This window comes from Rhinopithecus roxellana, chromosome 11 (genome assembly GCF_007565055.1).
Source record: "Rhinopithecus roxellana isolate Shanxi Qingling chromosome 11, ASM756505v1, whole genome shotgun sequence".
NCBI lineage: Eukaryota > Metazoa > Chordata > Mammalia > Primates > Cercopithecidae > Rhinopithecus > Rhinopithecus roxellana.
In genome coordinates this window covers 118,119,300-118,144,514 of record NC_044559.1, presented here as the reverse complement: position 1 = coordinate 118,144,514, position 25,215 = coordinate 118,119,300, and the positions used below count along the sequence as shown (strand labels likewise).

The window sequence follows — 25,215 nt, the reverse complement described above, 5'->3', positions numbered from 1 at the left end:
AGTTAAAAGTACAGTGTAGCAGAAATTAAACACTTGATCCAGAACCCATAAGTGACCCAGATGATTCTACTAGAGCTCACATTGAAAAAAAAATTTTTTCTACATGGAGCTATCTTTTTTTTTTTTTAATCAGACATAATAGGAAGATTACTAAAGGAACATAAAGTGTTTGGCATTGCCCCAAGCAAGATGCCCCACAGATGCGAAGTGTTGAATATTTAATATAGTCTCAACTACATGAATCATTTCTAACATGGCAATTAATACTACTACTAATAAACAGTGCAGAAGCCAGCTCTTTATTTGTTTTATATGAATTACTTTAAACCAGGTTTGTTAGACAGTTCAGTGTAGCTGACAGTGAATGTTTAACAGGAATGCATAGCAGACCATGTTAAAAATGTGGCATTGTCCCAAAGTACAACATGACTAAGACATCCTACATTTAGCAGCACCTTTTTGTAACAGTAACTTAAATGAGCAGTAGAGAAAGAGCATAGGAAAGACTGAAATGGGTATGACCAAAAAAAAAAAAAAAAAAAAAAAAAACCCAACTATTAAATACATTTCCAGCATTTTCTAGGTTGACTACAAAAATCATGGTTCTACAGCTGAGTGGGTTAAGATTAAGCCTTTGTTGTGTGAAAAGACTATATACATTCCACAGGTCAGTAAATATCCCATTACCCTTGGGATTATTTCCTCATTTACAGATTTACTACACAGTTTACACATACGTCCACTATACAGTTTTTCACATATAGATGCTCTTATGTCAAATCCTTCAAGCTAGTTTTTTGAGGAATATTCTAATTTGCACTCATATGTGCCACAGTAAAGTGCAAGCTAAGAATCTAGATACAAAATAAAAAAGATGGAAACTCTCACCACTACTTTTTGAAAGGGATTAATGATAGCAGCAAGTAAGATAAATACTAGCTGTGTTTCAAGAATTTAAATATTCCAAAATCATTAATTGGGATGAAATAGTAAAGGATTGAACCTAGTAATTGTGAATCTCTTACCATGACAAAAGTTTTATCAGAAATACTTTATAAAAGCAATTTTCATTAGAATGTGGTTTCCTACTGGTAGGACAGTGTAAGAATTGTCAAGTTTATTATGACTACTGTTTTTATATTTGGTAAAATAAATTCATGTAAACAGTATAGAGCTAATTAACAAATTGGAAATTTTTTATATATAAGCTGATAAAACATTGTATATGTAACTACTTTTTATTTTCTTTTTTTAGACACCAGGTTGTCACCAGGCTGGAGTGCAGTGGTACAGTCACGGCTCACTGCAACCTCTACCTCCTGGGCTCAAGGGATCCTCCTGTCTCAGCCTCCCAAGTAGCTGGGTCTACAGGTACATTCCACCACCCCAGCTTAATCATTTTTTAATACTGAGTTTTCTTGGGGATAAGGGAAATAAGGTGTTAAATGTAAAACAGTTTTACTTATAAAAGTCTAAGAATATTTGGCAAGAACTTGGAATAATCAAGGAAGCAAAATAATTGATTTTATAACTATAGTTTTGCTAAATAGGTTTTTTTGTATGTTTGTTTGTTTTTTGAGATGGAGTCTCACTCTGTCACCCAGGCTGGAGTACAGTGGCACGATCTTGGCTCACTGCAGCCTCCACCTCCTGGGTTCAAGCAATTCTCCTGCCTCAGCCTCCCGAGTAGCTGGGATTATAGGTGTGCACCACCATACCTGGCTAATTTTTTGTATTTTTGGTAGAGATGGGGTTTCGCCACATTGGCCAGGCTGGTCTTAAACTCCTGACCTCAGGTGATCCACCTGCCTCGGCTTCCCAAAGAGCTGCGATTACAGACATGAGCCACCATGCCCGGCTGATTATTTTGTTATATAAGTGAATATGTAGATCTGAAGTTAGGCAGTTATACACAGGCATTTTATTGGGACCAACTTCAAGTACCAGGTACTTGCACTCTTAATATTGTCTTACCATCCAGTTATAAACACTGGACAAAGTAAACATTTGAGACATGGAAAAGGTCTTAGCCTTAAACATGATGACAAAAGCTTCTTACAGCAGTGTAATTGAGGCATGGAGATAATGTCTTCAAGGTTCCCCTTCCGTGTAGATGTCTTATGTAGGATAATATTCTAAACATTTTATTCACTTCAGGTCACCCCATTTTGCCCTGATTACTTCTGAAAAACAGAAACTTTGGTTATAAGAAGCACTTCTGGGTTCTGACAGACAGTGAACCTGCTGGAGTCAGTGGTGGGAAGGAATGCTAGGTAACTGGGAGGTAAACAACAGGAACAATAGGCAAGGTTAGAAAATGAAGTGGGAGAAGTTATAAAAATTTATTTTCCCACTGAAATAATTCCACAAGCTGTGTAAACATTTCTTACTAAAACAAATACTCTAACACACAAAGATTGTACATTTCCAGTGAAACACTCACAGTAAAATTGCCTGTATTTTTTACTCTCTAGGAGCAAAAACAAGGAGGCAGCAGATGAATGCTTTCCTAGTTACCTTTGGCAGCAAGCTTACTCACATTCCCTGACTGCTCAATGGGTTATTAAAGCAACATATAGCACAATTAAATACAGAGCCAGGTGGGCAGAATGCTCTATATCAGTCTTTAGTTTCTTCACTAGTCTTCAGCATTCCAATTCATCTCAGCCATTCAGTCACTCGTGCACACTCTTACATACAGACACACACACGTGCGTATAGCGAGTTCCGGCTCATAGACTCCAGTGCAGTGACTAGAACAGACACTAGCTACTAAGAATGTGTCACAATCAGTGTGAACTGTATGGAGTAGAACAACCTCTGGAGTTTTATATCTACCATAATTTATGGTGAAAATTACAAACTTACAAGGATGGTATAACATTCAGAATTCAAACCTTTTCAAGTCAAGCAATCACACATATTTACAGTATGTACAATCTTTCTACTAGAATGAGGATAGGTGTCTAGACAATGTTATTACAAATTTCCTGAATGTGGGCATTTCTAGTCCCTGTAATTCTTAAAGCAAATCTGCTGACTTGGCATTAAGACTCTAAAATAGTGTGATCAAACTTATATATATATATATATAATATAATAAGAAGGTGTTTGCAGAAATAACATTTACAAACTGTCTATACAGTACACAGTACTAGTACATAGAAAATAGATTCTAACTTTATGATCCCCTTTGTGTAAGGCAAGACTGAATCTGTCCCCAAATTTAGTCAGCCAGAGGTACAAGCAAGAAACAGTGGTCCATGAATGAATATGCAAATCAAGTGCCTGCGTATTAAAAATCTGGAGAAACGAGAAATTCCACTTTTTATCTGTGCTGATTCTGGCTTGTTGGATACATCAACTACATTTCTTAAAACACCAACATCACCTGGGTGGCAACAGATTTTGTTCAAGTGGCAGCTACCCAAAACAGTTTTTGAAGAGTCCAGTATACAACCGGAGGACTGCAGCCATAGCAGGCCAATTTATGTAGCACTTACAAAAGAAAAAGTATCTTAATACTCTATTCATGCTATTGCTATTGAAGCAACAGCAATACAAAATATTACAAGACAGATCACATATGATTGCAGTGTAGACCCCAAAGGCTTTGTTTTGGGGATGCTGTTATACAAGACTTCAAAAAAAAAAAAAAAAAAAAAAACACACACACACAAAAGGGCAAAAGTCATTGGCGGATGTAAACATCCCTGTTCCACTCCCCAGCCTCATTCCGTTTTTTGGATATCACTTCTCCATCCTTTTCACAGTAGCGATCCTTGGATTTATGACGGCTGCGCTGTTTGTTGCACTCATTGTGGTCCTGCTCTCGATCCATGTCTCGGGAACGGTGCCGAGACTCCCGGTGTCTGTGGTCACTGCTCCCGTGGGTCTCGTCTCTGTGGTTGTGGTCACGGTGTGAGGCATAGTGGTCCACGTGGTCATGGGAATAATCTTCCTTTGGCTCTATGTAGGCAGAGTCTCGACTCTCCTGGGTTTCCGAGTCAAATGTCTCTTGCCTGGAGAGGCCGCGACTTGTCCCACCGCGATGGTTGTGGTGTGGGGCTGAGGAGGAAGAGCGGTGCTGGGATTTCTTGACTGGTTCCACACTAGGTTCTTCTTCAGCTTGGGAAGCAGAACGGATAGGAGCGGAGCGATCAGTCCTTTGATCACCTTGAGAACCCTGGCAGCAAAAGGAGCATACCAAGGCATTAACCAAGGTCAGTGTGTAAAGAACATGTCCCAGAACAAGCGCATTCAAGTGGAGTCCTTTTTAAGCATCCGAAATGAAGTCTAACCTAGCTTCATCCCTTTGGTAACATCCAGTGCCATTTATAAGGCTTGTAGTGTATTAAATTGGACTTTGTAAGTGCCTAGAACAGTGTGCATGGTAACCTTTTCCTTAAAAAAAAAAAAAAAAAAATAGGGCAAGTATTCTTTTATATATTCTCCTGCGGCTCAAATATAGTTGCAGGTCCCTGAGATTTTTCTATACAGGGGTGTAAACTTAACTATCTCTGCTTGACTGTCTGTGATAATATTAAAGATAGCAAATCCTTATATGATACAATGATACAATATGGGACAGGCACTGTTCTAGACCCTTTGTATGTAATAACTCATTAATACAACAGCCCTATAAGATCATCTCATGAGATTACTAATTCCAGCAGCCTCATGGACAGGTTGCCATTATTATTCCTGAGGTAAGAACAGTTAAGAAATTTGCCCCAGGTTATCTGCCCCACAAGTGGTAAGAGGTGGAGCCAGGATTTGAATCCAGGTGATCCACTTCCAGAGTCTATACTACTGTTTAAAGTAGAAAGTTTCTACTGTAGAAAGTTTCTGTAGTCTGTGTTTGTTCCCAGTATATTCTGTCAATGGTGCTTTTCTTACAGGTACATGGCTCATGCTGGACTTGCTTTGAGTTAATATACTAGAACAAGCCCCAAGCAGGCTACTGGGCTTGGATCCTAGAGGTGTCACCATAGGCCACCTTTTTTCCTATGAAGATTGTATCTATCGATATATATATAAAAACTCCCCTTACCTGTGAATTAGAGGCTAGGGTGGGGCTAAGAGGCAGACTTGAAGTGGCTAATGTACGGCTAAGGAGAGGGTTGGGGAGGCTGCTGCTGGGAGGATGGGTGGCCTTCCAGTAGGCCTCCAGATAGTCGGCAAGGTGCTCACAGGCATCCTCAAGCTGGTTCTCATCCAAGATCACATCGAACAACTCCTGCAGAGGCAGACATTCCAGACGACATTGACGCAGCCCCTTCCCACCTCCATAAGAGGAGGAAGGGGCTCATGAGCTGCACCCCTTTGTACTTGCTCCTGCTTCTATAAGCGCTGCTACTATCTCCTTTTTTATTTAGTTAGCAAGTGTCTGACTACCTCAAATCATTGTTTAGAGCACTGAATGCTTAACTAATAATGACCAGAAAGGTAACAATTGTTAAGGGTATGGTAGCACAGAAAAGTTGTCTATCAGCAATGAAAAAAGGCATGGATACTGTGGTACAAAAGAGAGGTATATATATTTGAACAGAATAGGATAGAAGCCTATTCTTGACATCAAGATCATGAAATCTTTTTTCTTTTTCTTTTTTTTTTTTTTTTTTTTTTGAGACAAGAGTCTCAAAAAAAGAGCCTGTTGCCCAGGCTGGAGTGCAGTGGCCTGATGTTGGTTCAGTGCAACCCTAGCCTCCTGGGTTCAAGCGATTTTCCTGCCTCAGCCTCTCAAGTAGCTGGGGTTACAGGTGCCTACCACCAAGCCTGGCTAATTCTTGTATCTTTAGTAGAGATGGGGTTTTGCTGGTTTTGCCATGTTGGCCAGGCTGGTGTCGAACTCCTGGCCTCAGGTGATTTGCCCACCTTGGCCTCCCAAAGTGCTGGTATTACAGGTATGAGCCACCATGCCTGGCCCAAGATTATGAAATCTGAATTTAGAAATTAATAAGGTAAGATTAGGATGTGAAATTTGGCAGAAGCAGCTGAAACCACTGATAATTTGACATTGTCCATACTTCACAGTTCAGCAGAGAAGAAAAAAAGTCACCTTTCAAAAGATTTTTTAGTGTTTATTATAAATTTTAACATACATTAAGCAATCAAATATTCATAGCGCCTGAAATAGCTATGCTTAAAAAGAAAAAAAAAGCCTGGCGCAGTGGCTCATGCCTGTAATCCCAGCACTTTGGGAGGCTGAGGTGAATGGATCACGTGAGGTCAGGAGTTTAAGACCAGCCTGGGCAACATGGCAAAGTCCCGTCTCTACTAAAAATACAAAAATTAGCAGGACATGGTGGCATGTGCCTGTAGTCCTAGATACTTGGAGGGCTGAGGTGGGAGGATCACTTGAGCCCAGGAGGCAGAGGTTGCAACAGTGAACCGAGAGGCCACCACTGCACTCCTGCCTGGGCGACAGAGCAAGACCCTACCTCCAAAACTAAACCTAGGAAAGCTCTATAGCCCCAAGACATTTTATGTAAAGCATAGACGACAAGTGAGAATCTAGTTAACTTATTCCTTAGAAATTGATTTAAGACCTTGTGAAAATATGTCTCAGATAGTTACTAAGAGCAGACAACTTGCTCCCTATGATCAGAAATGAATAATATACCAACTCCAAATAGACTCATCATACAAGCCAAATTTTTGGAACCAGGATCTTGTGTTAGATATTAGCAATGTGAAGTTACTGCAGGATGTAATGAAGCTTTTTGTAAGCTATAATCATCATTTGGATTACTTGTGCGTAAAACACATGATCATGGAAGGAACATGATCATGGAAGGAGGGAGGACAGTTTACTTTGGAATGAATACCACTTTAAGTAATGAGGATTCTCTTCCCTGACAGGTGTTTGAGGGTTTTTTTCAAAATATAATGCCAATTCTGGCCAGACATGGTGGCTCATGCCTGTAATCCTAACACTTTGGAGGGCCAGGGCACGAGGATCACTTCAGGCCAGGAGTTGTAGACCAGACTGGGCAATACAGGAAGATTTAGCAGGGGGAAGGACAAAGATCTCTATAGGGGGGAAAAAAAGTTAGCCGATCATGGAGGCATGCACCTATAGTCTCAGCTGCTTGGAAGGCTGAAGCGTGAGGATCACTTGAGCCCAGGAGTTCAGGGCTGCAGTGAGCTAAGACCATACCACTGCACTCCCAACATGGGCAACAGAGCAAGACCTCGTCTTAAAAAAAAAAAAAAAAAAAAAAAACCAGGTCTGATCTCTGTAACTGGATTATGCTGTATATTAGAGATAACTTACTGGAGGACACTGAGCCAGTTTATCAGCTGCTACCATCTGGACGTTGAGGTGTTTAGCTTGAGATTTCCCTCGAGATTTTATTAACCTTTGTAAAACCTGTAAAAGATAATGAGTTTTTAACAAAGTAATAACTACACCCAGGTAAAGAACAAGGTACATTATTGACTCCTTTCTCTTGGGCCTTTTTATATACAGCACAAGGGGCTCATAATAGATGGAGCTATAAGATTATCTGCAAAATTAACATGTTAACGTAAATCACAGTTGCAAGCTTTAAGCACTCACATTCTTTTTTCTAAGCTAGCAGATCTCAAACATTTTGTCTCACAACCTCTTTAAAGAAGCTAAAATGGAAAACTATTAAAACATTTAAAAATTCACAATAAATCTGCTACATGTTAAAATAATTTTTTTTTTTTATAAAAATAGCTACATTTTTTACAAATCTCTCTAACAGCTGGCTTCATAGAAGACAATTGCAGTCTCCTGTTTGCCTCTACAGTCAACCTGCTGCAGTGTCTTGTTTTGGTTGAAATATGTGAAGAAAATCCAACCTCTTACAGATTTGTAATTGAGAAAAGGAGAAACAATTTAGTATAGTCTTCTTTGATACTACACTAAAACTCAACAAATGGTAGTTTCTTAAAGACTAGTTGTTATGTGGAATCTGAAACCTGCAGTGAAATGTTCTTCCTCCATGACATTCCATTGGTCTGTCTTGAAAGTAACATTATTCATTGATCATACAAACAGTAATGGTTCACTGACTTCAGATCTTCCAAATGTTGACATATTTCATTATACAGTATTAAAACATCATATTCATTAATATTACCATTGATCTCATCAGAGAAATCTTTATTGGGAAGCTTCTAAGTCCTCAGAGGTGCATGCAAGTTTTCTGAAAGCTTGAGTTTTATCATTGGCAACACATGCTGTTCTCCTTGAAGTGACAGGCTTATTTTGTCCAAGAAAATATCTGCTACACCAAGTCTGAATAAGCATAGCCTGACAGTTGTTGTTGGAGATAAAAATGGTATTCCATGAAAAACATGGCTAGTTTAGTTCAAAACTCAATCACACCAGTGCTTGTCCTTCAGACACTTTTTGGTATGCAGCAGGAGCTTTGTGTGTACTTTATTACACTGAATATTAAAAGTCAAGATTTAATAAAAGTAATAAACTATACTACTTTATCAGGACAGTAAGTGAAATTGGCTTTTTTCCCCCTTAAACTGGGAAAGCATAGTGGTGATGAATACATTAACTTCTGGTACTTTGATACCACAGTCTTGATTCATGCTTAGATGCCAGCAGTTTTACCCACCATTGCTTTTGCATCAGCCTTGCAATGTCAAAACAGTGAAAATGTCAAATAGTGTCCTAGTATTATCACGGAAGTAGTTTTGACTACTTAAATGGACCCTCTAAAAGTGTCTCAAGACCCTCCAGGGATCCATGGACCACACTTTGAGAACAGCTGTTCTAAGCCATGAAACTAACCATGCCTTGTTTATATCAATTTAAAAATTGTTGACCATCATATCTCTTCAAATTCTCTGTACATCATAAAGGCTATTACAATAGCCTAATTATAGAAAGCAGAACATAAAATACATTTTACTAAAATTTGATTATAGAGCAAACAGTAGCAATCCTACTTACCTTAGGAGAAGAAATCTTTACATATACTATAATAGGGGCCAGGGAGGTTTTACTGAGTTGAGCTGGATGATTAATCGTATCTGCATCAAGGACCACCAATTGCAATGTTCTTGCAAGTTCAAAAATCCTTTCAATTTCACTCTGAACTTCCGCTGTAAAGGGTGAAACGGTTCAGTTAAAGTGCAGTATTTTTAAGATAAAGTAAAATGGTATACTGTTTCTTCAACAGAAAGGTGAGTAGGTCAGCCATTATGTTAATGCTTATAGGCAACAGAATTGATAAAAGTTTACAACAGTAATTTATCCTCTTAGAAAGGGCTCTTTCTCCACACATCATTAGGATGTAAGGAATTTTTCTCTCAACCGGCTGCAGAATTTACTTTTAGTATAATACTTGGATTGTGGAAATTTTTAGCTCTCTGCTGACATTCTTTGTGCTTCCACTTTATGAAATCATTTCATAAAACTGCTGTAAAATAAGAACCTTGAGCTATCTTCCATGTGTTCATTGCAGACCACATTGCACTAGCAACCACGACAAGTTTTCCTTTCAGTGCATGGGCTGATCTATGTTTACATGTCATCTATGCCGTCTAGATATGTTTATTAACAAGATGAAATACAAAATCAAACAGGAAAGACGTGAATGGCACCAGTAACAAACTTATCCAAAAACACACCTCATATTTTCCAACCAGAGGAATACCCCTTTAATAGTCACGCTTGAAAAGGGCAGTTTTCAGAGGCAGCACTACAGAAATCTAAAGTATAAAATTTGTAGAAATTTATCACAAAACATTTAAGTATCTACTTGAACTCCAAGAAAATTACATTCAGTTCATCTACTGTTCCATGATCTCCAAAGAGTCAAAAACAGGACTGACAGCATTTTCTGCAATGAGGGAAATATCCTCTATATGTGATCCAGCGTGGCAGCAGCTAATGGGCTACTGAGCATTTGAACTATAGCTAGTGTGAACAGGCAAGTACATTTTTAAAATTCAATAAATAGCCAGAAGCTACTATGACTAGGCAGCATAGGTCTATAAAGCAGAGTACCCAGCTTACAGTTACCGCTGCAGTCGTGCAGGTTGAATTCCATGAGACTTTTATGCCAGCAAATGTGGATTTACAATTACGTTTTAATTCCTCTTAGGCAGTTCGATTCATGCCAGAAGCTTCCTGGAGATAATTTTAACTAGTACATTATTGAAGAAAAGGTATCTCTCTGGTCACTAATCCATCTGCCTCACAGTATGTTATGACTTGAGTCCTTTTGTTTACCTAGATATCTTTAAAAAATCAGGGCCCAAACTACATGAGATACTAGCTTTAAAATAACATTGGGCCACTGAACCCCAGTCAAGTTCCAACCTTGTTTATTGTAAGAATTAAGAAATCTGATCACAAAGATTTTCATCTTTGTTTCATATGTTAAGTGTTCAGACAGTCACAGCATCCCATGTAACTCCTTGCTTTTAAAGGATTGAGCACTATTTTTATTGATTGTAAGTTTAATATGTGTGTGGTTTTTTGTTGTTGTTTTTTTTTTGGAGACAGTCTTGCTCTGTCTCCCAGGCTGAAGTGCAGTGGTGCAGTCTTGGCTCACCTCCGTCCGCCTCCCCAGTTTAAGTGATTCTCTCACCTCAGCCTCCCACGTAGCTGGAATTACAGGCATGTGCCACCAGGACCAGCTAATGTTTTGTATTTTTAGTAGAGACAGGGTTTCACCATATTGGCCAGGCTGGTCTGAAACTCCTGACCTCAAGTGATCTCCCGCCTCAGCCTTCCAAAATGCTGGGATCACAGGCATGAGCCACTGTGCCCGGCCCTAATATGTGCTTATTGTATAAAATCTGGATAACCTTAAAAAATATTACATATACAGATATTATTTCTATTATATCAATATATTAACATATGTTTTAATATATACACATATATAAAGATATTTCTGGTAGCCTTACATACATACTTTATACTCCTTTAATTAAAGGGAAAGATTTTTTAAATATTTTAAAGTGGACTTTCAGAATCCTGGTGGAACACCATATTAGTAGATACAACCTTAAGGATCGATGACAAATTCTGATAATACTTTTGACTTCAAAGTAAAAATGATGCTTTTAAAAAGGAATGTATCCATGCATGGAATTTTCCTTTGACAGAGTATATCATGCTCAGAATTTACTGTAATAAAGAAATGTCAGAAACTCCCCCAATGTTTGTTTCTGAAACTGAAAGTCAATTTGATTCTTTTGAGTTGGCCTAGTGTCAGGCCTCTGAGCCCAAGCTAAGCCATCATATCCCCTGTGACCTGCACGTATACATCCAGATGGCCTGAAGCAATTGAAGATCCACAAAAGAAGTGAAAATAGCCTTAACTGATGACATTCCACCACTGTAATTTGTTTCTGCCCCACCCTAACTGATCAAGGTACTTTGTAATCTTCCCCACCCTTAAGAAGGTTCTTTGTAATTCTCCGCATCCTTGAGAATGTACTTTGTGAGATCGACTCCCTGCCGGCAAAACATTGCTCCTAACTCCACTGCCTATCCCAAAACCTGTAAGAACTAATGATAATCCCACCACCCTTTGCTGACTCTCTTTTCAGACTCGGCCCGCCTGCACCCAGGTGAAATAAACAGCCTTGTTGCTCACACAAAGCCTGTTTGGTGGTCTCTTCACATGGACGCACATGACCCTAGCTAATGAAAGAATGCACTTCAGCATCTTGAAGAGGGGACAAGCTTTCCTCAACTCCTCACATCCCACAGTTTCGTATACCCACTGAATTAAACCAAACTGAAAAATGAGTAATACCTTTCCATGCTTTATACCTCTAATATCTATTAAACAACACCCAAGAAGAATCAATGTTTCCTCTAAGATACAGAAGAGAAGCTACAACACTGATCATTAGAGAAATGCAAATCAAACCACAGTGCGATACCATCTCCCACCAGTTAGAATGGCTATTATTAAAAAGTCAAAAAATAACAGATGAGGTTGTGGAGAAAAAGGAATGCTTATACACTGTTGATGGGAGTGTAAATTAGTTACACCATTGCAGAAGACAGTATGCCAATTCCTCAAAGACGTTACAGATAGGAATACCATTTGACCCAGCAATCCTGCTACTGGGTATATACCCAAAGAAATATAAATCATTCTGTTACAAAGATACATGCACGTATATGTTCACTGCAGCACTATTCACAATAGCAAAGATGTGGAATCAAACTAAAGGCCCATCAATGATAGAGTGGATAAAGAAATCATAGTACATATACACCATGGAATACTATGCAGCCGTAAAGAACAAGATCATGTCCTTCGAGGGACATGGATAGAGCTGGAGGCCATTATCCATAGCAAACTAACACAGGAACAGAAAACCAAATACCACATGTTCTCACTTGTAAGTGGGAGCTAAATGATGAGAACACATGGACACATAGAGGGTAACAGTACACACACTGGGGCCTATCAGAGTGGGAGGAGGAGAAGACTCAGGAAAAACAACTGATGAGTACTAGTCTTAAAACCTGGGTGCTATGAAATGAAAAAACAAAAAACAGAAGTTAACTTATTTAGAAGGAGGTTTCTGTAATCAAACAATACTGTAATAATAGAGAGTGGAGACGGTTACTTTCATTGTGGCTAGTGTTGAGAGACACCTAAGTGGTCAGTTAGGAATTAAGACCTGGAGATAGCTCTAGTATAAGTTATTTAATGCCGTATGTGTTATTCCAATGCCATTTTCATAATTACTACACACAAAACTCTTAATTTTGACCAGTATCTGCCTTATCTTACAAAACTGTAAAGCCTTCTCTAACCACCTTTCTCCCCACACTAGTAAATTCTGCTTCTCTGTCCCCACTGCCACATATCAAAGTGACTTCGGGGGGCAGAAGTGAAGCGTCATCGCTTCATAGAGCTGTAAGGTCATTGGGTAACATATTGAACCTCTTAGAACCTAAGTATTCTTACCTGTATTATGGAAATGAGGACTAAACGAATCCATATGCAAAGCTTCCCTTACAATTATTACAGTACTTGGCCTACAGTAAGTGCAGACAGTCCATGACTTACGATGGTCTGACTTAAGATTTTTCAACTTTACAGAGTGTGAAAGCAATATACGTACAGTAGGATCCAAACTTTGAGTCCCCATGCAACCATTCTGTTTCTCACTTTTAGTATTCAACACATCACATGAGATACTCTACACTTTATTATAAAATGGGTTTGGTGTTAGATGACTTTGTCCAACTGCATTTTTTATTTTTTGCATTTTTGTACTTTTTGCATTTTTATTATAATAAAATTACAGCCTCCTCCTTGGCTCACTCTTTACTCCTTGATCTGCTGCTTTTAGAATTCTCAACCACTGACCAACCATCTCTGTCTGTCTGTATATACAAGATTTTGTCCATGTCTTCCTGTAAAACAAACACTTTGAGAAAGAGTACTTTGTGTCCTTTACTTTTGTGTCGCTGGGCACCAAAATAATGCCTGGCACATGGTTGGTACTCAAGTATATGCTAAATGAATGAATCCCTCTGGTCTGTACATGGTCCCCTACCAACTTAAGAATAATGATATGGTTTGGCTGTGCCCACCCAAATCTCATCTTGAATTGTAGCTCCCATAATTCCCACATGTCATAGGAGGGACCTGCTGGGAGGTAACTGAATCATGGGAGCGGGTCTTTCCCATGCAGTTCTCCTAATAGTGAATGAGTCTCATGAGATCTAATGGTTTCATAAAGTGAAGTTCCCCTGCACACGCTGTCTCTTGCCTGCTGCCATGTAAGACATCACTTTGCTCCTTCTCCACCGTCTACCATGATTGTGAGGCCTCCTTAGCCATTTGGAACTATGATTCTGTTAAACATCTTTCCTGTATAAATTACCCAGTCTCGGGTATGTCTTTATTAGCAGTAATTCTTGTGAGCATCAGATGATGTGTGGAAAGAGTTTTAAGTGTGACAGATAAGGACATAAAAAAGGAAATTGCTGTAAGCAAAACACATGATCACATTTTCTTCGTGTGAACAGACTAATACAAATAAGCTCCAAACTTTTCACATCTTACCCCTGCCTATCTCTCTGGTGTCATCTCGCATCTCCCTCTTCTTAAAACCATATATTTTAGCTTAAATGAAGCACCTATGTTTTTCTGAAGCCTGTTGTGGCTTTCACTGTCTCGAATCACTGTCACCCATTCTCCACTCCTTTCCCTTTTTCTTGGCTAAATCCTGTCATCTTGAAGTCTCAGCTCGGGATCAGCTCCCTGGAAAAGCCTTTCCCTGTGCCTCCTGCAGCATCAGCTCTTTGGCAGCCAGTTCATGGCTGGACCACTTTGCTCATCACCCTCTATTCGACGGGCTCTTCACTGATTCGCCTTATGGCTACACCCAGCTCCTTGAGGGAAGGGGCTTCATCCGTTCATTTTTTTATTTGTGGGCTTTCACGTGATTTTTAGTATCTAGTGTATGCTCTATGAAATACATAGACTGGAAGATTCATTTAAAAACAATGTATAATCAGTAGTTGCAAAAAAATCTTGGCAATCTAAGGAAATCTGTTAAGTAATTGATTCCACTGATGAGTCTAAAAAATGACCTGACTTGGTTAATTCAGTTTAATCTATGAAATGAACATTTTATAATAATTCTTGGCCAGGTGCTGTGGTTCATACCTGTAGTCCTGGCACTTTAGGAGGCCAAGGCAGGGGGACTGCCTGAGCCTGGGAATTTGAGACCACCCTGGGCAACATAGTGAGATTCCATCTCTATAAAAAATTAGCCCAATGTAGTGGCATGTGCCTGTAGCCCCAAATACTCAGGAGGCTGAGGTGGGAGGTTTGATTGAGCCTATGAGGTCAAGGCACAGTGAGCCATGATCCACACTACTGTACTCCAGCCTGGGTAACAGAGTGAGACCCTCCCTCAAAAAAGCAAAATAAAAAGTAATTCTTGTGAGCATCAAATGATGTGTGGAAAGAGTTTTAAGTGTGACAGATGATAAGGACATAAAAAGGAATTGCTGTAAGCAAAACACATGATTACATTTTTTCCTCAAATATATTTCTAAACCTGTTACTGAAGTTTTGCCAATGAAGGGTTGTTAGGTGAGAAACAAAACTGAGTTCTATAATGTATCATGCTCATTGCTAACAGATAAAGCTTATTATTTATGATAGTTTTTCTATTATTTATATAATCATACTTCAGAGTAAATGAAGAACTTCTATATTAGAAACCAGCCTCTCAGAGGATTTGTATATCTAACCGATAAACAGAGAAAAATTAAGCTCAAAGATCTGACACAACTCTCAGAAAGTTTACTTTATAAAAACAGAAACCCAACAATCCAATAAGCAACTTGTGTAACAGTGATTAACCTAAAACTCCAAGCACATACCAAAAAGATTAAATAGCAGCAGAAGGGTTTCAATTTGATCAATTCAGTACATGTTAATAAGCAGTATCCACATATCATCCTGTAAACACAATAACTCCCTACACTGTTTTTACAAATAAAACATATCGATATCTATCAATGAATATAGCCAGGAATTGACTTCATCCTTTACCAATTTCCAAACACACAAATTATACTCTTCCAAGTATGATTTCATTATTGATATACATCAGGAATTAAGGAATATTTAGCATAATAATGGCTATCATTTATTGAGCACGTATCATGTTTAATCCTTGCAATAATTCTAGGAGGTAGTTATTTCTTTTTTTAAGATGAGGAAATGGAAACTTCAAAAGGTTAATAAACTTGCTCATGGTAACACTGATGCAAAGCCAGGAGATCTCAGAGTCTGCAGACACGAAAGCTCACATTAGTGAAAACAAACCACAACCAAAACATTAATGCTGACAGCCTGTGGAATTCTTAACTTCAAACTATCATAACAAATCCTTCCACACCATGAAATCAGTAAGACCATAGCAACAGCTACTGGCAGCACACGCCTGTTTTTTCTATACTCTGTGACACATAGAATTATCATCTTGTTAGATCTTCTCATCATCAACATCAGGAGAGGAGTTTAAAAAGCGTAAGCTCATTGCACAGACTTACCTAAGCTTGACCTTGTGTTGGATCTTTCTATTATTGCGTGCTTACTGGGATTGTTTAATACTGAGCGTTTGGCAAGCGAGATGTCCGCGGTGACCCTTGTGATGGATATCCTGTTGGAGAAAACAGTCACGGAAGACCCTAAGGTTATTGGTCTAATCAAAGGGCATAGAAGTATATGCCCCCAATTCATCTAAGTATGAAATATATATAGCGACCATATTTTCAAACCATATGTGTTAGGATCCTTACTCATTTTTTTTCTTTTTTTTTTTTTTTTTGAGACGGAGTCTCGCTCTGTCGCCCAGGCTGGAGTGCAGTGGCCAGATCTCAGCTCACTGCAAGCTCTGCCTCCCGGGTTTACGCCATTCTCCCGCCTCAGCCTCCCGAGTAGCTGGGACTACAGGCGCCCGCCACCTCGCCTGGCTAGTTTTTTGTATTTTTTTTTAGTAGAGACGGGGTTTGACAGTGTTAGCCAGGATGGTCTCGATCTCCTCACCTCGTGATCCGCCCGTCTCGGCCTCCCAAAGGGCTGGGATTACAGGCTTGAGCCACTGCACCCGGCCATTTTCTTTTCTTTTGACTTATTCATTTCTGTTTATCTTACACCTGCCTTACTTTGTTTTTTGTTTGTTTGTTTTGAGACAGAGTCTCGCCCAGGCTGCTCAGGCTGCAATGCAGTGGCGTGTTCTCGGCTCACTGCAATCTCCACCTCCCAGATCCAGGTGATTCTCCTGCCTCAGCCTCTGGAGTAGCTGGGATTACACATGTGTGCCACCACACCTGGCTACTTTTTGTATTTTTAGTAGAGAGGGGGTTTCACTATGTTGGCCAGGCTGGTCTTGAATTCCTGGCCTCAAGTCATCCACCTACCTCAGCCTTCCAACGTGCTGGGATTACAGGTGTTAGCCACCGCGCCTGGCCCTGTCCTGCACCTGCTTTACATTGCATTTATTGGTTGCTTACAAGTGTCAGATAAGTACTAAACACTTTATTTGAATTACTAAATCATCCAAAAAGCTCTAGGAGAAACATTTATTATTATCCCACTGTTGCTGATGAAGAATGAGAACCACAGAGAGATTATTTATCCAAGGGTATGTACTTATTAAGTGGGAGAACTGGGATTTGAACCCAGACTCCTGACCCTATATTCCTAGCCTCTGTGCCATAGTTCAGTGCTATGATAGGCATGAAGAATAAATAAGAACCAGTTTTCCCTCAGAGAGCTAATGGTCTAGTGGCAGAGATAAATAATAAAGGAAAATAATTAAAGATGATGATTGTTGTGGAAAGAACATACAGGGTATTATGAGAGACAATAATGAATTGGGAGTATCATTTTAGGTAAGGTAGAAATGAGAGCAACAAAATTTGGGAGCTGGAAATAGCAAATGACTTAGACTGGAGAAAGCTGAATATTCAAGTCAGCAGTAGGAAAAAGCTGTGAAGCAAAACTGAAGGCTCACAATATTTCTAAAGAAGGTAGCGAATGAAGGTGGGGCGAAAAGGAAAGGTTTGGTTTAAAAGTCTGTTTCAGTTACAGCCGTCCACTGCCCCTTCACAATACGAAATAGCCAGGTGACAGTTCTTTTCCTGTGTGGTACAAGACCCTAGATTTGTCACCTTGCAGGCAGTACAAGAGGGCCTCTGACCAGGAGACCCTAGACAGAACAGGAGCAGGGAATACTGGATGCAAAAGAAAGGATTCTGAATGTTGAGTCTTCAGCCTTTTTCCTCATTGTACAATTTTGGTAGCCAGGCTTATATTTATATCCCCAGGGGTCAGAATGGAAGATTCTTCTCTGGGGAATCTGACTGCCAAAGAGTAAAGACCCAAAGATAATGATATTGGAGGTTTCCTATGTAAATTGTCTAGCAAGATTGCCATACACAGAAACACAAAGTTGACAAGCTCCGCCTATGAGCACAGAACTTCTGATTAATTATTTTATGCCTTATTTTAAAATTCGAGCACAGGACTGTTTTTCAGGCATCTTCAGAAAACCTCTAACATGAGAGACCAAAACAAACAGAAAAATCAACTATGACAATTATTCATAGTTAAAAACTAAGAGATGGTTTTATCTATGAAACTAGAACAAATTTATATTTAAAGACTTAGAATAAGAGCTTTTGGAAATATTATGATAATAGAAATAGAAAAAAAATCAAAAGAAGGGTTAAAAGAAAGGTAACATCTCCAAAGGGTAAAACAAAAAAGAGTTGGAAGACCGGAGGAGAAAGGTAAGAAAAATAGAGCTCACCCAAGAGGTTCAAATTCCAAATTACAGGAGTTCAGAAAAAAGATAATAAAGAAGACAGACGGAAAGAAAATAAAGAATTAATTCCAGAATTAAGGGTCTGATTTTCCAAATTGAAAGGGTCCAGCACACGGGTTGAAAGATCCACATCAAGATGTATTTTTATAAATTTCATAACACTGGGGACAAAGAGAAACCCATAAGGTTTCAGAGGAAAAAGACAGGTCCCAAAGGGTCAAGCACTAGAATGCTTTGTACTTCTCAAAGCAACAATGGAGGCCAGAAGATAATGGAGAAAAAAGGCTTCAACATTTGAAGGGAAAACTATTTCAATCAGAATTCCATAAGCATTTAAACTAGCAATTAAACAGAAAGGTTTGTAAACATGCAGGCTATTGAAAAAAACATGGACGTACCCTTCCTAGGGAAATGACTGGAGAAGGTTTTTGACTCAAATGACAGTAAAGCTTGAAAGAAATCAAGGGATCTGGGAAAGAGGAGCTTCAACCCAAAAGAAAGGTGAAAGGAATCCCCAAGGACATAACAGAATGTTCCAGAATGACACCCAGCACAGAGAGAAACGGTCTAGACTGCAGCAGGCTAGAATGTCCCAGAGAGATTCAAATAGACAAACTGTAATTTTGACTGGCTCCATATTTAATATTTACTGTAATTATGTAAATAATAGTCAAATGAACTGTGTCATATAATATGTGTGTGTGTGTGTGTGTGTGTTTAGACAGCATCTCACTGTCACCCAGGCTAGAGTGCAAGGGTGTGATCATAGCTCACTGCAGCCTCAACCTCCCAAGCTCAAGTGATCCCCCTGGCTTAGCCTCCCAAGTAGCTGGGACTACTGGTGCATGCCACCACACCTAATTTCTTTTTTTTTTTTTTTTTTTTTTTTTTTAGTAGAAACAGGGTCTCATTATGTTGCCCAGGCTGGTCTCAAACTTCTGAGCTCAAGCAGTCCTCCTCCCTTGGCCTCCTAAAGTGCTGGGATTACAGGTGTGAACCACTGCACCCAGCCTAATGTACTTTTTCTTGTGTATTTTCCTCGTGGTTTCCATGAGATAAACAACTTTTTACATTTGCTTAAAATTTTTTTTTTTTTTTTTAAAGACAGAGTCTCGCTCTGTCACCCAGGCTAGAGTGCAGTGGCACAACCTTGGCTCAGTGCAACCTCCGCCTCCTGGGTTCAGGCGATTCTCCTGCCTCAGCCTCCTGAGTAGCTGGGATTATAGGTGCCCACGACTGCACCCAGCTAATTTTTGTACTTTTAGTAGAGACAGGTTTCACCATGTTGGTCAGGCTGGTCTCAAACTCCTGGCCTCAAGTGATCTGCCTGCCTCAGCCTCTCAAAGTGCTGGGATTACAGGTGAGAGCCATTGCGCCCAGCCCTGGGATTATTGATTTCTAGTAAGACTGTACTGCAGAAGATTCTGGCAATGGTATATTTATCCCTATAGCAATTCAGTATGCATTCCAAACACTTCAGGGCTGATTGCTGGTGTTTTGAAAGTCACTGAAGAAAAAACAACAACAACAACAACAACAAACTTGACTTTATCCCAGGTAGCTTTCCTTCTTGTTCTCAATTTCCTTGTTAATTTACCTGTCACCATCCTACAAGGTGAATCTGAAGATTGCTTTGTTTACATGACACAGTTGGTGACTGTGAATCCAGTTTTAAATGGGCTACTTTATTACACACAACAGGAGGAGGATGATTTATTTCTTCTTTGATCTGACACACTGACACTACTTAACCAGAATGTGATTCTCACAACCCCCCAGGGCTTCTGCAAATGGATATGAGTGGGTTTCAGAAAAGAAAAGGAATTCTTGACTACCTAGAACCTTTTCCATAACTAACATTTCCTTTCATATTTTCTCCTCTTGGGCTTAAACTTTAAAAAAAATAATAAATAAATTTAGCTTATTTAATAGATGATTAAGGAGTAATTCATTTTTCTCTTTTAGAATGTCATGTGTGCATACACACCTGATGCTTTTGATGAATTTTCATCCTCTACTGCTGTCTTGCCTTGCTAAAAGCAAAGACAGTCAATAATTCAGTTACTCTAGATGTCCTGCCATGGGTAAAAATGTTAAATTTGTACATGGCTTTTAAATTCTGCCTTATGGACTCATTTCTTCCTCTGAAGACTGTTAACTGGGGACAACAGGGCTAGAATATTGAATCCCAGCCTCTATAAGTCAAGATGAGCCAAGACAGGTCTATTAAACCATACGGAAATTAATTCTGGCTAGAAAAAACAGATACTTTGAGATATTTTGTTCATCTGTTTCCTAAATAAAACCAATCTGGATGGTTGATACACTTGAACATGGGTCCAAAATCCACCCTCTCTGGCTGGAATGTGTCTTCCAAGTTCAAAACTTACTCAGGTTTAAGTACAAGTAGTAATCCAGGAAATTCCATCCCATTTCCCCATCTTTGGCATTTAGGAAAGGGCAGTGGGTTGACTCAGGCATGGAAAACACAATGCCTTTGTTAGCAGAATTTTTTTAGTGTTCAGGCTCATGTTGACAATTCCAAATTGTGATAAATGACAGAGCCAAGGATAAAGAAACAAAAGCTAAATGGAGCAGATTAGAGGTACGCCTTTTATACTTGGCCAGTGTCTAGTAGCCTTGGTCCAAGCTAAAGGTTCTATTTTCCTGGCACAAACTGAAAAAATATTTCTTAAAGATATGGAAAATTAAAAAATCTAATTAGGAATATTTGGTTATGAAGTCCTTGATTATAAAGCCTTTTCATACCTTGAAACTTATAATAGTTTTTGTTTTCCTCATTCTTTCCTTTCAGTTCTTTGCCTGATCACTTTTTTTGTTGTTGTTTTGTTTTGTTTTTGGTTTTTGAGACGGAGTCTCACTCCGTTGCCCAGGCTGGAGTGCAGTGGCATGATCTCGGCTCACTGCAACGTCCGCCTCCCGGGTTCAAGTAATTCTTCTGCCTCAGCCTCCCAAGTAGTGGGGACTACAGTCACCCACCAACGCGCCCAGCTAATTTTTGTATTTTTAGTAGAGACAGGGTTTCACCATGTTGGCCAAGCTGGTCTCGAACACCTGACCTCGTGATCCACCCACCTCCCAAAGTGCTGGGATTACAGGCGTGAGCCACTGTGCCCAGCCTGCTTGGTCACTTACTAACAACACTTGTCCTCCTACAAAAGTTTCCCTTCTGCCCTTGCCTCCCCTGCCAAAAGTCAATATAAATTAGAAATGGTTGTAGTAGTAGGTGTGGTCTAGAAAGAAAGTACTATACTAAGAAATGTAAAAGAATCCTGAAACCAACAAATACTAGCTACTGCAGCGGTCCCCAACCTTTTTGACACCAGGGGCCAGTTTCACGAAAGACAATTTTTCCATGGACCGGTTCAGTAGGAACGGGGAGATGGTTTTGGGATGATTCAAGCACATTACATTTATTGTGCACTTTCTATTATTATTACATCGGAATAGATAATGAAATGATTCTACAACTCACCCTAATGTAGAATCAGTGGGAGCCTGAGCTTGTTTTCCTGCAACTAGATGGTCCCTTCTGAGGTTGATGGGAGACCGTGAAAGAACACCAGACATTAGACTCTCCTAAGGAGCGTGTAACCTAGATCCTTTGCATGCACAGTTCACAGTACAGTTTGTGCTCCTATGAGAATCTGATGCCGCTGATGATCTGACAAGAGGCTGAGCTCAGGCAGTAATGTGTGAGTGATGAGGAGTGGCTGTAAATACAGATGAAACTTTGCTCACTCCCCTGCCACTCACCCTGCGGTGTGGCCCCTAACAGGCCATGGACCAGTACTGATCCGTGACCTGGGGGTTGGGGAGTCCTGATCTATTGTAGTTGCGTTGTTAGGATGGGAGGAGGAAAGGAATGTGGAGAAGAGAAGCACTGCATTTATCTGGTTAAAAATACAGAAATATACACTAGCCCTGTATGTTCCAGGTCCCCTGTAATAAGCTACTCTTAAACTTTGAGGTTTCCATTTTGGACTCTAGTCATGTCTTTGATGCTTCAGGAGCTGGCTTAACATTCAATAATGGCACCCATCAATTATTTGATTCAAGACTGACTTTCAATAGACTTTAAGCTTCACAAAGCCAAGGCCCTTATCTATTTTTGCTCCTCACAATGCCTGGCACACAGAATATACTCAATAAATATTTACTGAGGCAAGTTGAATAGTGACGGGGGAAGAGGAGGAGAGAGAAAGGATTAAGTCCAAGCCCATTGGCGTGACACACTAGATATGACCCTTGGGTTTGTTAACAGTCACTCCTTGCCCAGGTCCTTAAGATCTGGGTGTGAGTTGCCTTACACATAATGCTGTGTCATACTTCAAAACCTTCACACACTATATACCATCTGCTAAACATACCCTTCTCTCACCTGTAATCCATTTGGTCAAATCTTAGGTGCCATTTAAAAACTCTTCCAGGATGTGGATGTCCTTAAGTTGGTGTTAATTACACCTCCCTTTATGCTATCTGTACCTTATGCATGCATATACCAGGTTGCCCTTTTACTTATATTCAGTGTTACTGCTACAGGTTTCAATTTATGGTTTCCATGAGAGCTCTTCATAGGCAGAGACTGGCTTCACCATCTCCACATTTCTCTAGCAGAGATTACGCAGCAGACGTTCATTCAAAATTCATCTGGCCACTGCTCATGTTGAGTACTGCTCCAGGCACTGAGAACACAACAGTTCACAAAACATTCTCAAACCCTGCCCTCATGGAGTTTATCGTCTAGTTATGGGAGAATGACAGTAAACAAAAATAGTACTGGAAATACATAAAAGAGCACTAGAAAACAAAGTCAGGGAAAGGATACAGAACGAATGTGTGCATGTGTGCATACGTGTATGCACTTATACCAAGAAGAATATCTGAGGGAAAAGTGTTCCTGCAAAAGGAACCGCAAAGTGCCAAGGCCCTGAGGTGATTGTGTAATCTCTCTAGAACACTCATAGAACAGCAACAGAGTAAGTACGGCAGGGTGAGAATGAGCGAGGGAAGAGCAGCAAGAGAAAGTCTAGGTAAGGGTGTGTGGAAGAATAGACCATAGGAGGTCAGATAGGCCACTGTAGGACTTTGGTTTCTACTCAGAAAAAAAGAAGTCATTGGATGGTTTTGAGTAAAGGAGTGGTGAGCACTAGCTCACATCTTAACAGGGTCATGCAGCAGCTGACCTGAGCACAGTCTTTAAGGAAACAACCACAGAAGCAAGGAGATGAGGCGGGAGGCTGTTGCAACGACCCAGGGAAGAGATGAAGATGTCTCAGACCAAAATGGTGGCAGAGGATGTGTGAGAAGGGCTTCGATTCTGAATATATTTTGAAGATACAGACAACAGCATTTGCATGTGAAATATAACAGAGAAAGAACAGTCAAGGATAATGATCTGGGCTGAAGGGTCTTGGGACTGAAAGATAAAGAAGCCATTAATTGAGATAGGGAAGACCATGGGAGGAGTAGGTTTTGGGGGAGGTTACATTTGAAAAGTCCATTAGACATCTTAGTAGTGATAATGAATAGGCAATTGTATACATGGGTCTAGAATTTAGAGGAAAGACTGGCAAAGGAATGGAATTTAAAAATCTGATGCTGAATGAAATCACTAAAGGAATGTAGATAAAAGACATCAAAGAATTTAGCCCTGGGCTGTCCAAGATTTCCAGTTGATGAGGAAGTACCAGCCAAGCAGAGAAAGGAGTAGTCAGTGTGACAGAAGGAAAACCAGAAAAGTGTGGTTCCAGAAACCAAACAAATAAAAGTATTTCAAAGAGGATGGAATAATCCACCATGTCAACTATTGTTCATGGTCAAGTAAGACTCTGGCTGAAAATTTATCCCTGAATTTAGCAATGTGAAGGATGTGGGTGATCTTGACTAGTTTAGCTGAGTGGTGTGGTTGAAAACATCACTGGGGTAGGCTGAAGAAAGTGGAAGGAAAGCCAGTACACTCAGTTCTTTCAAAGACTCTTCCTATAAAGAAAAGAAAAAAAAAAAATGACACACCTAGAGCAATATGAGGTCAAATGTGAGAGGAAGTAACATTTTTACATGGTGATAGAGTTTCCATTAGAACAGGAAATACTGATGAGAAGAGAGCAAAGGATGATTACGGCTGTGTATGGATACTTCTAGCAGAGAGGGGATGGGGAATGAGATCCAGTACCCACATGGTGGGTTGGCCCTTGCTGGGAACATAGTCATTGGAGATAAAGCAGAGCATCCAGGCAAACATGCAACTCCACAGGCGGGGTTGTGGAAATGCCTGCATGTCCTCCTCCATTTGCCTTTATTTTCTCAATGACACAGGGAAGCAAGTTCACTGGGGGAATCGTGAGATGAGAAGGGGTTAGCAGAGCTTTAAGGAGGGGGAGATGACACAGAAGTCTTTTAGAAGAGTGGAAAATTGAACAGAAAAGGGATATTTAGTGCGATCTCTAAATAGTGGGCAGCAATAGAGGGCCAGTTGACCATGAATTGAGGATGAGACCGGCCAGTGGTGTCCTGCCCAAGGTCAGCTTATGGGTGCAGGTACAGGAACTAGACATCAAGGGTTAAGGATGTACAAAGCAAATATGATAAATATTGATTGAATCAGATTAAATTGAGTGAAACTTATTTCCTGTCATCGTATAGACCTCAGAGGGCCATTTTCTCTTGGAATCACATGCCTGTCCCACCAGGGTTTTGCCATCTTTAAGACAAAATCCACAAAACCCAATATGCTAAAATACTCACCGCCCTTCAAATCTGTGTTTTAAAAAATCAAACAGCGCTTTTTGCATCATATCTGTGACCTGCAATTGAGCAAGGAATAAATTAAGATACGACCAAAAAAAATTACTAATGATG

General features: G+C 39.8%; 1 protein-coding gene across 3 annotated transcripts in view; it reads right to left on the bottom strand.

The window, feature by feature from the left end:
• Positions 1-278: 278 nt before the first annotated feature.
• CACNB2 (calcium voltage-gated channel auxiliary subunit beta 2) overlaps positions 279-25,215 on the bottom strand; it is a 406,462-nt gene continuing 381,525 nt past the window's right edge. For 2 of the 3 annotated variants that reach the window (XM_030941051.1, XM_010364018.2), the window contains 6 exons: positions 25,102-25,160; positions 16,055-16,164; positions 8,945-9,096; positions 7,280-7,375; positions 5,054-5,239; positions 279-4,186 (listed from right to left, as the gene is read on the bottom strand). In XM_030941051.1, the coding sequence (XP_030796911.1) occupies positions 3,692-4,186; positions 5,054-5,239; positions 7,280-7,375; positions 8,945-9,096; positions 16,055-16,164; positions 25,102-25,160 (1,098 nt within the window). In that variant the 3' untranslated portion in view covers positions 279-3,691. Of the gene's footprint in view, positions 4,187-5,053; positions 5,279-7,279; positions 7,376-8,944; positions 9,097-16,054; positions 16,165-25,101; positions 25,161-25,215 lie in introns of all 3 variants that reach the window. The other variant, XM_010364017.2, reaches the window with a different exon arrangement.